A 17,346-nucleotide genomic window follows, 5' to 3' on the forward strand; every position below is an offset into this window, starting at 1 on the left:
AATGATGCTGTTCTGAACTTACTTGAAGTATTTGGGGTGAAATTTTTGCCCTGCCAACCTTGGGTTCTGTGAGGGCAGGATTTTATCCTTTGCTCCTACAATATCAAATACGAGAGGTATTTACTCTGAGAAACAAATAGATTTCAGTAGTTAGCAAGTACAAGCTTTAGCAAGTTTCTAGAATTTAAACATCATAGTAGGGGTCATGTGTCTACCCAGCATAGTGAATATGCCCCACTAAAAGTACCATTAATATGTTTGTAACAAAAGTCCAGTTTAACAGTAAAACAGTGAAAGATTGGTGGTGTTATGGTCAAGAGCAGAAGATCAGACAGGACACATAGTTGTTTTTCATTATAGTGTGTTAATAGTGCTTTCAAAATTTTTCTTACATGTTGTGCAGTTGCTTTATTTTTCAGGACATTTCAGAGCACTTTTTAAGAATTTGCAATCATTTGTCGTTTATCAGCCCTATATTATCTAATGAACTAAAAATATTCTTTTTTTTTAATAAAATAACTTACTGTTACATCTCATATTCTCCAGTTCATAAATATATATATATACTGATGTTTAAAACCTATCCCTGTAATTGTTGTACTGTCTATTGGAACTGTAGCGGTCTTACACATGTCTGCAGGGCCAGTTATGAGCTTCAGGAAAGTATATACTGAGACAAGGGCAACAGGGATTAGTCTTGTGTTTGAAATTAAAAGTGGAATGTTTACATTTACCTCAATGAATGGAGATCAGAAGGAGGGAGAACAGTTGGATCTGAGAAGGAGAGTTCCTGGGTAATTAGTCATTCATAAGCCAACTCTAATGGTGCAGAGATGTCTTGAGTGTTACAACTAGATTATGGTGCTGTTGCCGGTTTGAGTGGGATTTGTTGAGTGAGAAGTGCTTTAGAGTAACCACATTCATTAAAACATGGTGTGGAAGAACAAATACTACAACTTCCTCCATCATGGCTTGGAAGACTCCTGCCATTAGTTTTGAGGTGGATGGTCAAAACTAGCCTGATGAAGACAGGTAGGCCACTGACAAGTTTGTTGCTGACTGAAAGGAAAGCTTTGTGGAGAAACTTCATGGCTCATGGGATTGGGGCTGGACAGACAGCAAAACTAAGATTTCACAAAGTAAATGTTTTCCAAACTATGGCAGTTTTGTCTTTGACACTGTGCAGCGTCAGCGGTTAATCCAGTCTGCCAATGGTTCAAGCAAAGCACTTCAGAACAGGAGACAAGAGAACATTGAAAATGGAAACATCCCTGTGGGAAACCAAGAGGAGGAAAATGAACAGGACACTCTAACTCCATTTTCAGTTCCAGGTAAGGCTTACTTTTCCAGGTGTTTGTAGTACCAAAACAGAAGATAATTTAAATGTCAAACACTGGGTTGTAAGAAAAGACAACGTATGTGGGGAGAAAGAAGGAAAGAGATTGGTTTGACTGTGTGAAGGCTGGATTTGATGACAGTAAAACTAGGCTGGAGGCTGTGTGGCTAAAAGCAGATCTTAGGAAAGTGTTTTCCAGTCACCATGGACAATAATGGTGGAAGTGCTGAATTGCCAGAGGCTAAGTGAAAGCAGGTAAGGCAGGTTTATATTAAAAAAAAACATGCCAGACCAACCCGATGAGCACTGCACTACTAGTAATTTTGAAGTCAACAGTTAATAATGACCTGCTGGAAATGGCTAGGCCAGAGGCAGTTAGGTGTATAAATACATAATAGATTGATTTAGTGTCTGTAGGGGAGACTTCTTGAATGAAGAGAAAGAAAGATTTAGGGGGAGAAAGAGTGTTTAAAATTGTTAGAATAGCTAATAATATTCACCTTCTGAATTTTTTTTTTAATTCTGTAAAGGTGTAAAGGTATATATATGTATAACCAACCTTCTTATGCTGGTGCCCTTGTCACATTGCAGGTTGACTCTCATCCACATGCATTGGAGATTAGACAGCAGAGATTAGATCGCCCCTCATAGACATGTATCCAGTAGTCCTCTGTCACACAGTTACTGGTTAACACAAATATTGCTTGGCATAAATGAACGTTGCATGCAGTGAAAAAGAAGGGAGAATTTGCCATGTTGTATATTCTAATTTCTTACAGATCCCATTGCTTCAGTTGCTATCATTTCAGAAGAGATGTTTGTGTTTGAAAAAACATCGAGGCATATTGTATGACACTGTATGTTATGTTACTGTATGTTACTGTGCTCCCACAGGAGCTTCTTGAAGTCAGCAGTTATGGTTTGGAGTGAAGAATGGAAACAAACTAATTCACTGAAGAGAGGTCCACTAGATGGGCTTCTGATAATTCATGAGATAATGAAAAAACTACTTTTATTGTTTGGTGAAATAAGGGGATCCAAGTCAGCAATATGCTTGTGCACGTGAACACGGTGTTAATGACAACAGTAATAATAATAACAGAAACTGTAATAAACAACTTTTTAAGAAGCAAAAATGTCTTCCCAAGCCATCCAAAAAAATCAAAGAATCCTAGAATCATTAAGTTTGGGAAAAACCTCTAGGATCATTGAGTCCAACCATTAACCTAACACTGTCAAGTCCACCACTAAGCCGTGTCCCTAAGCACCACATTTGCACTTTTTTTGAACACTTCCAGAGACAGTGATTCCACTACTTCAGCAGGCAGCCTGTTCCAAACCTTGACTATTCTTGCATGTCTTGGCAAAAATTTTTAAACTGAGATGTTTTTAACAAGTTTTTGGATACAAGTTTTGATTATTGTGGTGCAATCATGCATTTCTTCTCGCATTCCAGACAGCTTCTTTATGATTAAAAAATAGATTTCAGAATAGAGCTTCCTAAGTGTGGGACATTCACAATAGATAGAATGCTTTGAACTAAGGAGGGAGTTATGAGTTATGTCATTGGTCTTCTTTAAATGCAGTTTTTCTGCATTTTTGAGAAAGTCTTTAAAGATAAGTGAGGTATAAGAGGCCAGAGTGGAACCACTGATGATACAGGTGATACTGAATGGAGCAAAAGTTCAACATGAACTCAAAAGAGTTGTGTAGAAGTGGTAAGGCAATTGTTTAAAGTCCTCATCGTTACCTTCAGGTTTTGTTATTCCTTTTGTCTGGAGATGATTATCTATTGGTTGGATTCTTATTGCTCAACTCATATACTCTGAACAAGAATTCTTTTATTTTGCCTACAAAAGCACCACTTTAATAAGTTTGGAGAAAATGTGAGGAGCCAGCATCAAACTTTGTTGTTGTTTAAGTACTGTGGGACAATCAGTAGTCAAAAAAAATCCTGACACTTAAAGCTGGCTTTAGGGAAAAGATAGTTTGCAGGCAGTTTCCCAGAATCCTCTCTGTTTTGTTTTTCTTTGATATCTTTTCAGACCAGGAAGAAGGCACATACATTTTCTAAAGATCAGAAGCTTGTGTATTCTTTCAGTACTATAAAGGGTTCTATGAAAAACAGCCTTTCTCTTTAAAATAGGACTTTCCAATTCAACTGTTTGCAGTGTCCTAAGTAGAAAATTCACTCTAGTATTTTAGGAACTGCAACTGAAGTGGCTATGAATTGGCCCAACCTCTTTTTTAAACGCTGTTTTATAGTCACCTTTTTTAGCCTAGTTTGGAATTTGACTTTCTTCCTTCAAATTGCATATTCTAGATCCTTTTGCAAGAACAACTTGGGTTTTTTTCTGAAACAGAAGTAAATGTAAATGAAGCTTAAAGCACTACATCATCTCTGAGTGATTCCCAGTAATTATTTGCCATCTCCAGGTTTTGCATTTTGTTCTTTTTTATCCTTTGTCAACAACAATGCTCAGCAATAATTCTGGGGGCTTTAGCACGCAAAAGCAGAGAATAGTTGTTACATGAAAAGGCCTCAAACTGTTACAGCCTAGATCCCTTTGTTGAACATCTGTAAGGATTCACCCCTAGGATGTGGTTCAGGCCCATTTTGAAACAGGAAACAACATACAGTTTTTGTGGAAACTGTGTAAGATACCATTCAAACCAGCCTTTGCCTTTGGTTTCTGTGTGGGGAAAAAACTTTGTCTTTTTAAAAGAGGAATTTATTTCTTGACCTAACCTTTAGGCTGTAATGATTATCTTCCAAGAGAAAGGCTCATTTGAAGCTTTACAATTTGATTACTCTACAGTTGTTTGGAAACAGATCCTAAACTTTAAAAAAAACACTCCACACATCAGAATAAAGCAGGATGAAACCGAGCAAGCATATGTTGACAACCAAATCATGTGTTAAAGGCCTTGTATAGCTCCATAGTCCTTTAGAGCCCAGACTCAGAAAAGCACTTCTGTGCAGCTCTTAATGGATGCTGAAATCCCTTCCACTGTCACATGTTCAGCACCCTTTAAAATACTCTATGTTCTCAGCTCCTGCTGATTTCACAGAAATGAAGAACTCCTTCTCTTACAGGATTGGAGCATGGGTTCTTTATATACGTCATGATGGTGTTAGCTAAAACAGAAATAATAATTCTTACAGCTAAAATGAGATGGCAATAAAAGAGATTAGCAATTCTGCCCATTTTTGTATGGATCCAAAATGCAAAGATAACATGTAGGATAGAAGCAAAAAAAAATTAACAGTATCTACTAGAAACATTTAAAATGTTTGTACTTGGTCAAACCAAATGTTTGTCTCACTCAATACTCTGACTCCAACCATGATTTTGTGAAGAAGCCTGGGGAAGGACAAGACAGGAAAAGTTGGTGTTCAGCTGTTTTCAGCTCAAGGAAGTTCCTGGACTGGGTGTAAAATTTTAATTTAAAATTCCCTCGTGTATTTCTTCTTTATTAACCTGTCTAATTCATATTGAATCTTTGCAAACATTTAACACCCACAACATCCTTTGGGAAGGTGTTTTATGGTTTTGTGAAGAACCATCTTTTACTTCCTTTGGACCTGAGTCCTACTAGCTTCACTTAATGTCTTCTTTTACTGGAAACACAGGGAAGAAGGCAAACCTGGAGTACCTCACTTGAACATTCAGGATGCTGTATCTCTTTGTTATATCTCCTATGGAGTTACATGTCCTCCAGGCATGAGCTAGTTCCATGTAGAAACCTTTACAGTTTCTGTCTCCGATGCAGAGTTCTTTTACCTTCTCTGCAATGCCCCCATCTTCTCTCAGTGCTCCTTTATACTTTGAACACTAGTGGACCCAGAAGACTTCCTACTCCTAATGTATTATAAGTAAGATTTATTGTGAATTTTGATTCTTCATTTTAGTTGTTCCTCAGGCTGTCTTTTTGGCCTGCTTTATGGTGCTTTTGCCAAATATTGGAAACATGACTTAGGAGGCTTAAGGAGCTAGGAAGAGGGCTTATTTGATGTTGCAAGAGAGTTCTTCTTCCAAGAAGCTAGTTCAGAGTAGGACCTAACTGTAGTATACCAAAATGCTTTTTTAGAAGAGCTTCCTCTTGCCACTGCCTGTGTAATAGGGCATCTGCCTTAGAATTTTATTTCAGATCTCTGTTGTCCTCATTTACTGCACTTTGATTTGCATCATGTTCTTGGAGCTCACAAGTCAGACTCCTTCTGTAGAAAACTAAACTGGAAACAGTGTTCCAGAAGAGCAATAAGTGTACTCCTTGGTGGAGGATGCACTGGATAGATTGGAAGAGAACTCATCAAAGATTGAATTTAGTAACTCATCACCGTATTATGAAAGGGTGAAGAGGAACTTGAGGAAGTCTATAAATACCAGTTTTTCCTTAAAAAAAAATTAAGTATACAACGAGGTTAAAACATACAAAATAAACCAGGCCAATATCCAACCAAGTTTAACAAGATATGAGGAGTATTTCTGTTATGTTTTATTTTTGTTGAATGTTGTCCTATGTAAACCTATGGTAACTGTGAGACTAAAGTTTGTTTCTCTGTACTGGAGCAAATTCTTTTTTCTAGACCAGTTTCCACTGTACTGAAAATGTGTATTTAAGAGAAAATTATTGGCATAAATCCAAATATACTAAGTGTGGTAAAAGCACAGGCTGAAAATAGAGATCTGAGTAGTTTTGGACAGATCTTATGGTCTAGAATTTCGAACTTTTATTCTGGAAAATGAAACTTCTGAGAAGAGTACCAGTAGTTTAAGAAATAGTGTGTTTTGGATGAGGATAAGAAGTAAAACCTTGGTGTTTTCCAGAGGGGGAAAAAGAGTGTTTCCCAAATATCTGTTGCAGGAGAATTGCAATAAAAGTACTTTAATATATCTGTTGCCTGCTTGGAAGGTTGGCAAAGGTTGGGCCTCCTTGGACACACTTTTAAACACTTATGTAGCCTTTTTCTAGTCTGGTAACACAGAGTGTTTTGCCTCCACAATTCCTAAGGGAAGTTGCAAAGCTGAAATCAACAAGGATTTTTGAAGAAGGTGGAGATTCAGCTGCTGTGTTAATTTTCCTAATTGCAAATTGAAAACCATTTTCTCAGATTTTTTTCTAATTGCAACAAAGGCATTTTTCAGTGGAAAATAATTCTGATGGAAAATTCACAAGGCATCTGGTTTGTTATATCTGTTTATATATATGTTTCAGTTGTTTCTATGTTGAGTCCCAATACTTGTGACAAAAATTTATAATTCTCTCTTCTGTTTTGGATGCTGCACATGACTAGACATGATTTTCAGATTGTCTAACTTACATATATTAAAGTTTTTCTAATCAGTCTGAACTCTGACAAACAACAGCATTTTCTGGCAGAAGTTTACTTGCTGTCTGGATTCTTACAAAGCTGCTAGTGTGGAAGCATGTGTGTTACCATTACACATTTTCTGGTTGAGAATTGAATTAATATTGATAATGATATGTGGGTGTAAATACATCTTTGTAGATATAAAGCTTAATTAGGACCAAGATAACAGGTGCTTTAAAAATAATTTTTAATTGGTGGAAAAACAGGTTAGGTTTTGTTGGGGTTTTTTTGTTTCTTTGTCTGTTTTTTCTTCTCAAAAAAAGGCAAGCCTGGATGTGCCATTTTTTTCCTCTAAGTTTACTGTTGTCAAAACAAAAAAAAACCCTAGAAAAAATAGAAAGAAATAGTAGACTCCAGGAAGCCTTTCTCATTTTGTAGGTAGACTTCAATTAGAGAAAACCTTTCCCAGTTTTCAAGTTGCCTTAAGTGGGAGATTTTATGAATTCATAAACATACAGTTTTGAAAATCCTTTGTGCCAGTTAGATTCATGCTTTTCAGAGATCTTATTTTATTTTTTTAGATCAGTCAGCTAATCACTGCTTTGTGTAAGGAAATGCTTCTTTCACTTGGGAAGGTTTAGGCATGTTCTGAAGTGTGGAGTGGAGGTCTGTGCTTGCCTGCTATGCTTTTAAATGAAAGACTAACTGAAAAGTTATCAAGTTTAACTACCTACAATATCTTAGAGGTGACTCTTGATGGTGTAGTTGCAGACTCCAGTCTGTCTAAACTTAAAAATGTGTTTTCTCTGAAGCTTATTGCCTAGGACATGTCTGCACTATATGCCTTTGGAAGTTTTGTTTCAGACTAGCTCTAGCCTGATCCCATTAGGTTTTGGAGCACTTCTAAGTTTGTGTCTCTGGTTCAGCTTTATAGCAGGGGAATCTTATTGGTGTGCAGCAAGGCTGCTCCATGTTGCAAACTAAAATACAGTAAATTGCAAACCAAAGTACACTAAATGGGGTCAGTCAGTAGCTATCTCAAGAGTACACTTCTGATCTGAAGATAAACAAAAATGCAGTTTCATACTTTTATACTGAGCTCCTCTCAGCTCTGTGTGAACTGAGAATAGGACAGTATTTTCTTTAGTGCCTTAAGGAAATACTCAGTGCTGCGATGTGTGCTGTTGTCTTTGTTCACCAGGGCACTATCTGTATGTAAAAGTAATTATTGTGAGCATAACATCTAGAAAGATGACTAGCCCAGAAATGCTTTGAAAATTAGCAAAGAGCTCTTTGTTGTAGGGCTGTCACTTCATTTTCAGAAACATTGTGATCAAGCTCTTCTGTAATGATACCTCTCTGAAATACTTGGCATACTAGCCTTCCAAGTGTATGTGGAAACAGGAAAAATGGACATATAAAGCAGTAAAAAGAACTTCATGCCAAAAAATGTTCATCTTTCTGTTTTACAGAGAGTGAACAGAATATAGACCCGTGTTGCTTTCTATAATAAAACAATATTCTTTCATTATTATTGTGGGAGGTGCAAAATACACCTTTGCTCAGTTATGTGAGTTGCTGTAGGAGCCTTTAGACCCCAGGCTCACAGGAGTGGCTGGTACCACTCCTAAAACAACTGCGCTGAGGTCTTGTAATGGAACACAACAGCTATGTATCAAATGAGAGATCATTTTCTTCCTTGAAGAAGTACTAGGGAGCTATGCAACATTGTAAAACAATTTGTCATGAGCTACAAGCGTACTCCACTTTAACAAATTTGTCATTAAATCATTTTAATTATTATTTTAGAGTGGGTGGTCAAAATCAAAACAACAGAACAGCAAAAGAAATAATTTCAAAAGAACGAGAAAAAAATAAAGTAAACTTTATGTTTTCAAGCCATATATTGTTTTTGCATTCATCTAAGCCAGGTGAAATGAATAAAGTCATCAGTTCCCTGAGGAAATAAAGTCTCACTTCATTGAGGTTGCTGCTAAATATACTTAATAGATTCTTAAAATACTGCTAAGTTACAATGTAAGAGCAGACTTGTTTATCACTGGGTGCCACGGAAGTTTCATGACCCAGCAGTAAGAACTGAATAAAATGGCCTGAGGCAGAACCAAGGCCAGATATACTTAAAGCTTTATATAAAAGTTTATAAAAGCAAACCGTGACACAAAAGAGAAGCCAATACAGAATGTGTCAAGTGGGCTGCTTTGGCCATGGTGGTTCAAACCTGTTCCAGGTTCACTGCAAATGAACCCAGCTGTTAACCCAGCAAAACACAGAATTACATTCAGCTGTTGTTCCCCAAAGTCTCAAGCCTAGCTGCCGTGTAATGAACACAAATATCACTTCCACAAACCAGCTAGCTGTAAAAAGTAATTTCAATTCATGATGTGTGGATAAAGCATCACCACTAATAGAGCCAGGAATGGGTGACACACATCCATTGAAACTCAGCAAAGATAATGGAAAGGCAAGTCCTCCTCCACTAGTACTTAGGTTTCCTGGAACTGGACAAACATAGCAATGCCAGGGGTAAGGCACTGTGCAGTCTCAGTAAAGCATTTGTTTGACTAATGCAGGGTACTAGGCAAGATTCCCGACAAGATAAATATTCCCCAGCAGAGGCTGATTGCATTTATTCTCTATTTGTTCTTCAAGCAATTCTGCTTCTTTTATGTTATTGAAAAGAAAATGGGACTGCCTATGTGTAGCAGCACTGAAGTCAGTTAGATTACACCCACGTAGATCAGAATCGGATCTATAATTTTTCCTCTCAGTCATCCACTGACCTTGCGTTTGGGATTACACACTGAGGAAATTACTGGCCTAGGCCATGCTGACTATGAACCAAGCCTAGCAACTTGAGCAGACAAAGAGTACCAATTAGCTAGCTAGGAGCTTTTAATGATCTAAACTGTAACAAATTAAGCAGGAGGAAGTATAAGTTACCATAGGATAGTTCATGGGATATTTACAGCCTTGCTAAGAGAATTAAAGTGAGAAGTGAGCCAAGAAATATCATTTTCTGGACAGAACAGATAGAAAATAACTGTTTAAAAAAAAATCTGTGTAGCAGCATATGTAACCAGAGGGAAAAATGTCTTTCCTGTAAAATCTGTAATAACCAGTAGTAGTAGTAGTCAATTCTAGAACTAGAATTGACCTTAAGAGATTTCAGTGGTTTTATGCGTTAGAAGTTCCACAGCCCCAAGCTACTAAATGGGAATAAAAAGCCAAGCTTAGTCTAAGATTTCCTTGTGGGTTGATGGCATCTCAGAATTCACAAAGAAATCTCCAGTTAAGACATTGATTCATAATCTAGTGCTAGAATATGTAAGACTTCCATTTGAGCTCACCAAGTTAAATTAGACTAGTAAGTAGCCTCATAAATTACAAAAGTATTATTAATTTAATATTTAATTTCATTGCATCTGGTGTACATTGGTCCAGAGGACTGATATCAATCTAATTAAATTCACTGACAAAAATTCCCATTACACAAATCCTAAATACCAAAGTCCTTTTTGAAAGAAAATTCCTGATAAACTTGATAGGAGCTTTCACTAATTATTAACTGTTCTTTATAATTTAGCTAAATAACTTCACTGGAAGATGTACCTGATAATTTTCTTCAACGTGATCAATTATTTTATTCAAAATGGCATATTTGCTAGATCTCATGGATAGCATTGTCAGTTAATGATGTAATCCCTACTAGCATAATTCTAACACAATGTAAAGAAAACACAAATAAAAATTACCATGATGTTGGCTGTGATACTCTAATTTAGCCTGATAAACAAATTTGTTATCCTACTTGAAGGATACCTCATGAACTAAATAGTAGCCCATTTACTTATGGCCCAGTTATAAAATAATTCTCTTCTATATATTAAGATTTATATGCACATTTACAATACTGTAAATTTTTAAAAAATGAGAAAGTATTTACTTGTTTTCAGTGATGACAGTTCTCTGGTATTTCTCACCAGTTGATTTTGGAGAGCTGTACAAGGAAAGTCACTATATTCAGTTAATTTTTACAGAAAATAAGAGACCATCTCGAGGTGGTGCTGTGTGCAGTTGGAGAGAGTTAACAAGTCTACATCTCCAGAGTATCAACTTATTCCAAGTTCTGCCCAAGTGAGAACAGTGAGGCTTGTGAAAAAAACTTTGCTGTCTTCATAGGTTGGGTCTGTGCTTCTGTTTTCTGTGAGAGTATTTTCTGTTGCTGCACAGAACATACAAGTTATTTTCACCACTTGGATTTCAATATTCCTTATAAGGTGAGAGGAGTGGGGTTTTTTGGTGGTTTGGGGTTTTTTTTAAGTTATGGATTAATAGTAATACAGACATTTGAAAGAGCAACAAAGCTGACTTAATTTTAGTTTTAAAATCAGCCATGCTTTTAAATCATTGTAATTCTTTCATGGATTTACATAGACCTTGGCAGGCTTAACTGTAAGATTCTGGATGTTCATGCAGAACTTGGCTGAGAGTGACAAGGCCAAGTATAGCTGAGAGGTACACTGGAAAATGAGCTGATACACACAATTGTAAACATCCTACTGGCGTCATCCTCTGTGCTCGAAGAGGTGTAACTGGGCTTGGGATAGTCATGGGAAAGCTAAACTGTTTCCTTCCTTTCTTTGTCCTGCAGGTGGAAAAATGAACAAAGTTAAATGGTTTTTGACATGGCCATTGATATTCTTGCTCTTTGCCACCATTCCAAACTGCAGCAAACCACGCTGGGAGAAGTGGTTTATGCTGACATTCGTCTTATCCACTTTCTGGATTGCCTTGTTCTCCTACTTCATGGTGTGGATGGTAAGTGTACTTAGCAGGACTTCATACTGAGTGAAATGCGCATCTCAAAATAGATAATAGATCTCTTGTGCATTTGTTAAAGCAAGGCATGTAATTGTAGTGCAGTCTCTTCAGCTCATATTCAGTTATTATAATTTTAGCTTTCTGCAGCTTTATCCTCCACAAATAATTGGGTCTTTACTGTGTAGGGTCCAGTACAGTACAGGAAGGTACCAGCCTGATTATCAAGGCAGTGTGGCTATCCACATCCTACTAGTAAAGGGCATTTAAATGAAAATGTTTAACTCTTAGTAGCTGAGACACTTTTAGAAATTTGGCTACAGGGTCTCATACTGAAACATGCATAAAAGGCAGCTGGATGCACACTCAGAAGTGGTGTAAAACATCCTGATTAGATTGGAAAGAAAATTTTTAGTGAAGAGTATTATGGTTGCTAGTGTGTTTCCATTTGCCCTGGATCTGTGAGAAACAGTGTGTCAGGTGTATATCTATAAATTGTTGTCAATTCAGGAGCATACTTGAAGATTTTAATAAATTCCTATTTTTCCTCCTCACCCTCTTTCAGTCTCTCAAGTTTACCTTTTCAATTAGAGAAGAGATGACTAGGACAGCTCCTCAAATTGATTCTGTGATGGGAAAATGAGCAGTACTTCTGCAATATAAAGCTGAAGATTGGTAGGATGCTGTGAAGAATTCATATGCCCATTTTCCTTTTTCTTTTTAAAGGAATATATGGTGAAGAAACCTTCAGCTGGTTTCATGTTGGAATATATATAGTCTCACATATTGCACTCACAGACATATATATACGCACACTCTTCTGGTCACGCATATGGACGAATTTTTATTCTTAAACTTCTTAAACCTGCAAAAACTTTTTTGGATGGAGAACATCTCTACTTTCTTGAAATGTGTCAGGCATTTGCAAACTGTTTTATGTTTCTTCTCATGGAAGATTGTGTTTTCTGTATGCTTTTTGCAACTTTCTATATAAGTTTTGCATTGTAAAGCAATCCTCTTAACATAGACTGTTGAAGAAATTCCTATACCAGCCACTCATTCTGCCTGGCATAATGATGCCAGAGCCACACATTTATTTCATATTATATGTCCTTTGCAAGCTCACACTCTGTACCTTGGTTCCATGTGTAGATATCAAAAATGAGAGAGGTGCTCATTAAGGGTGCAACACAGTTTGTTTTAAGAGGCAGATGAACTGCAATACAGTTTGTTCTAAGGGGCAGATGGACTTTAATACCCTGTTACCAGTTGCAGCAGGAGAATGATGCCTACTCCTATTTCTGAGTCTCTGCCCCTGAAGATAAGATTTATCATCAGGTTCCTAAAATACACCTTTTCTTTGGTGAAGAGTCCAGTTCTACTCATGTAAGACACTGGCAAACTTTTTGGAGAAAACAACACAGAGCCTTAAAGACTTCCATCCTTAGCAGTCTCAGCAGGGAGGCAGCTGCCTGTCCCTGCTTCAGTCTTCTCAGTCTCACAAGCCTATTTCCTTTTCACCTGCCTTTTCTTCATGCTTTTTCAGCCCTCTTTGAATACTCCAACTAAATACAGTTCCCTGTCCTTTCTAGGAATTCTGCAGTCTTCAGTGATTCCCTGAGCTCTTTTAAAGCTGTCTCTGGAGTCTCAGGGGACAGTATAACCAGACATGCTCACTTCAAGATTGTATCAGAAGTCATGCAAGAAATTAGTTTCTTCTTCATGTATTGGGTTATAATAAATTCTTTATATCTCTGCCCCTATATTACAATATAAATTGGTTGCAGTCCTTTTGAGAATAGAACCAGTGAGAATCTTTGCCATTCTTGGGAACAAAGAAATCCCAAACCCACAGACCAGATCACCTGATCTCCTTAAAAGATCAGTATGTCATGTTAGAGGCACAGAAAATGGAGTTTTGTTTATTCAAAAAATGTTGATTAATAAGACCCAAGGTCCTTTTCCTTTGCACAGGGTTGTTTTTATGCTGATTATTCCACAAGCATTTGGTTTGCAGAAATAGGTAAGTGTCCTGAGTCTAATCCTGTTAGGGTCCAAACCAGAAATCAAATTTAAGAGTATGGCACAACTGTATTGGAATGAGGAGATTTTCCAGATATGGTAAATTAATCTACTTTCCTCACTGTTCAGGTGACTGTGATTGGATACACCCTTGGGATACCAGATGTGATCATGGGCATTACTTTCCTAGCTGCAGGAACAAGCGTCCCAGACTGCATGGCCAGCTTAATAGTAGCAAGACAAGGTACTGTGTCTGCTGAAGCATAACTGCATTCCTTCATACATGCTTTGTGATTTGCTTCCTCCATATACATAAATTGTCAATTTTATTTTATTTCTTCTTTTTATTATTATTATTGTTATTATTATTATTATTATTATTTTGTTTTTTACTGTGTCAGGGCCTCATTAGAAACCAAAACACTTTGCTAATTATTGTAAATCAAAAAAGTAGTCCTTGTCCTGTTATTTTTTGCTTATTGGGACTGGGCATTCTAGCATTCTAGAAGGTAATTCAACATTAGGATATGCCATGCATGGTATGTATCAACCAGGGTAAAAAGATAAAAGTCATAGACAAAACTAGAATATCAGCTATTAAAAATTACATTGAAGAATATATACTAACAACCACTTGTCCATGTAAAACTTGTACTGATTTCTAGAAGACCTCTCAAACCCAGGGAAGTGAAGCAGTTTAAGAGGATGTGGCAGAAGTCATGTTGCTCCAGGCATGCCTCTCCAAATGCAGACTTCTTTCCCACTTTGACATCTGAATAGCTGTGCTGGATAGAGTTTTAGATAACTGTCAGCTGTGTCCTCCTCAACTGTCCGTTTGAAATTGTCAGAGGCTTTTTTATGTATCTTTAAATTTTGATTAAATTTCTTTACACTTCCTTTTTTTACTTGAAAAATACTGGTAGCAGCGTCACCTCCTGTTGATGAAAAACATAAAAGCTGACAGCATGATCCCTGGTATAGCAGTAGAATAAGAAAAGGACCTAGTACTATTCTTTTCCACTGTTTCAATTCCCATAGCCTTTTTTCCTTCCCGATAATGAGATCTGCAGCACACATCATTAGGCAAAAAAAAGTGTTTTGCAGTGATAAATTAAGTACTCAAAAGCCCTGCCTTTGTAATTTGAGATAGAAGTAGTGCTGTTAAATGTTGCCTGCTTGAAAAGTATTATACATTTAAAATATTTAATTTTCCAGGTTGTATTATTTTTTATGTGCAGGAAAATCTCACAAAAAAACCAGTACAAAAAAGTATTCAAAATTTTTATGGAACCACCTTTCTACTAAATTAATTTTTCATGTGCATTATTAAACAGATTTTTGTAACATGTTACATTTTTAAATTAACAAACTGCTTATTTGGATTAGTTCTTCTATTGTATTAGACAAAACTACTGTAGGGATTTTTTCCTCTGAAAGTGAAGGTAAGCACTAGCTTGGCAAAAATCAGCCTAATTTCCTTAAAGACAGTACAGGGACTTTGCTCTAGTTGAATTCAAGAGAGTTGTTTACTGACAGAATGCAGACAAATATCTAATAGCAGAGAGGAACACTACTATAATTTGAATTGAAAGCATTACCCTTCTCTCAGCAGCTTCCTACTAGAAGATACTGTATTTATGGTGTGGTAGTGTATGTCTCCACTCTGTGTATACTCTGAAACTGTTTGTGGGATGTCCCATTTATGTCAAAGTTCCTTTTCCTTTCCAGTATTCACTTTGTGAAAGTGATTTAATAGTTAGGCCAGTGCCTAAAGGAAATTAGCAGGGACAGAGAATTCTGCCTTCTTCATATTCATTGACAGTGGTGCAGAATGAGATGCCAGCCAGTGATGAGAATGAGATGCCAGCCAGTGATGAGTATTTGAGGTAGATTTTGTGTAATACCTAGGTACTTCACCACAATTCACTCTTTTTTAACTTTCCTGTAGCATTTTATTGGTCCTGAAGTGCAATTATTGCTGATTGAGCCCCACAGAAGTGCTTAATGTCTTTGACTACCACCTGGTTGGGTGATTTTCAGGATCTCTTTGAATCATTCACATGAGGTAAAGGTCATGTAGCCACATACTGAATCCCGTACATAATCTTCAGGTTTCTGTGGCTGCTGGCTATTCAGAACAGGACTTTGACATTGAACTCAGATGCTGAATGGATGCCACACACCTTGTAAAAGCTCTCCGAGGCACAAGGAAGATGTAGCTGGAGTGCAATTTTTGCACACTTTTTTCAGAAGTCATGCAAATGTTATGGAAATTGTCTCCCTACCTCAGATACTCTGACTGGTTCTACGGGGAATTGCATCCATGAAGATCATTCCCTTTAATTTCCTCTAGTACACAGACTAATGGTTGTATACTTTGATTTTTTTGAAGTGTTGTTGTTTTTTTTTCTCTGCAGGCCTTGGTGACATGGCAGTGTCCAATACAGTAGGGAGTAATGTCTTTGACATTCTGGTGGGACTTGGCATTCCATGGGGTTTGCAGACCATGGCGATCGATTATGGATCAACTGTACGTATACTTGGCAAATCTTTAAGTTCTCCTTTTATTCTATTTATAAAAAATCCTAAAAGGAAAGCATACAAATAAAATAAGTAAACCCCCAAAGAACCTGCTGAGCGTGTTATTAGTTGCTAAATTAGTTCCTCTTTGCCAAGGAACATAAAGTTAAGGAGGGAATTCTCCTTCCACAAGTTGCAATTAATTTCCAGTTTGTCAACTGAAGTATATTACACTGTGTAGCAGAAAAATAGTGCCATGGATAGTTCATGGCTCTATCATTTTCTCACTATACAACTTCTAGCACAGCTGTCTCCATATACCTTAGTATTTTTGTCTGTAAGATGAGAATAACAGCTTATCTCTCTCTTCTGAGGATTTTTTAACATAAATCCCATTATAAATGCTGACTTCTTTTTTAGTGGAGATGGGATTACTATACATTTGCTTTGATTCCCTAATCTTCCTGTTCTTCATTATGATAAATCTGTTGTGGATTTCCATAGTTTAAAATATGTAAGTCGCTATTCAAAACAGAAGGTGGACTATAAATCAGTAAATTGATTTTTGATCTCCAAAGCACAGCTATATGCTGAGCATTTCAAAAGTCTCTTCCAATTCCCACAGGTTAAGATAAACAGCAAAGGACTGGTCTATTCAGTTGGACTTTTGCTAGGATCAGTGGCACTTACTGTAAGTATCTGAGCATCTCCAAGTATTCCAATTGCAAAATAATGATTAGGTATTTACATGGTATAGAAGGATAAAATAGAAATACTTAGCATTGCTTCTTGGAAAGTATCATTCTTCTAGCAATAACATGAGCTGAAGAGCTACTGCTGTCCTCAGTGAGGACTGAAGTCTGGCATTTGGTGCAAGAGATGCTGGATATGTGTAAGTCCCATAGATTTCAGTGACATTGTTGAAATTATGGGATCCAGTAGTACTTCTTTGGTCCTGTGTGCATACCCCAGACCTATCTCTACTTTATGCTGGGACAAGACCCAGGTATGGTTTATCACCCTTTGCCATTGTCTCTGATTTCTAAAACCAGCCTGGACTAATCAAGTGCTGTAGCTTAAACTGTTAATAAGTACTAGTCAGTGAGGACTGTGAACCTCAGGACTTTAAATGCAGATGCTAAATGTCACTCAGTGTAAGACACTTGCCCTTGTGACATGATTTATCAAGCTGGAAAATTAATTCTGTTTCAAAAGTCAATTTTGCTGGTACTTAAGGTCTGATCCTGCTGACTCCCAGGGAACCCTCTGTAGGAAGAATCAAATCAGGTATAAGGAATCAAAAAGGTATAAA

The 17,346-nt window shown here is 37.0% G+C and overlaps 1 protein-coding gene across 2 annotated transcripts in view; it reads left to right on the top strand.

The window, feature by feature from the left end:
• Positions 1 to 17,346, top strand: part of SLC24A4 (solute carrier family 24 member 4) — a 95,654-nt gene that overhangs the window by 70,899 nt on the left and 7,409 nt on the right. The window contains exons 12-17 of one of the 2 annotated variants that reach the window (XM_029964243.1): positions 1,187 to 1,331; positions 11,326 to 11,492; positions 13,644 to 13,758; positions 15,932 to 16,044; positions 16,660 to 16,725; positions 17,271 to 17,321. In XM_029964243.1, the coding sequence (XP_029820103.1) occupies positions 1,187 to 1,331; positions 11,326 to 11,492; positions 13,644 to 13,758; positions 15,932 to 16,044; positions 16,660 to 16,725; positions 17,271 to 17,276 (612 nt within the window). In that variant the 3' untranslated portion in view covers positions 17,277 to 17,321. The remainder of the gene's footprint in view (positions 1 to 1,186; positions 1,332 to 11,325; positions 11,493 to 13,643; positions 13,759 to 15,931; positions 16,045 to 16,659; positions 16,726 to 17,270; positions 17,322 to 17,346) is intronic. The other variant, XM_018082846.2, reaches the window with a different exon arrangement.

This window comes from Manacus vitellinus, unplaced genomic scaffold (assembly GCF_001715985.3).
Source record: "Manacus vitellinus isolate BGI_N305 unplaced genomic scaffold, ASM171598v3 scaffold_6_pilon, whole genome shotgun sequence".
Classification (NCBI taxonomy): Eukaryota; Metazoa; Chordata; class Aves; order Passeriformes; family Pipridae; genus Manacus; species Manacus vitellinus.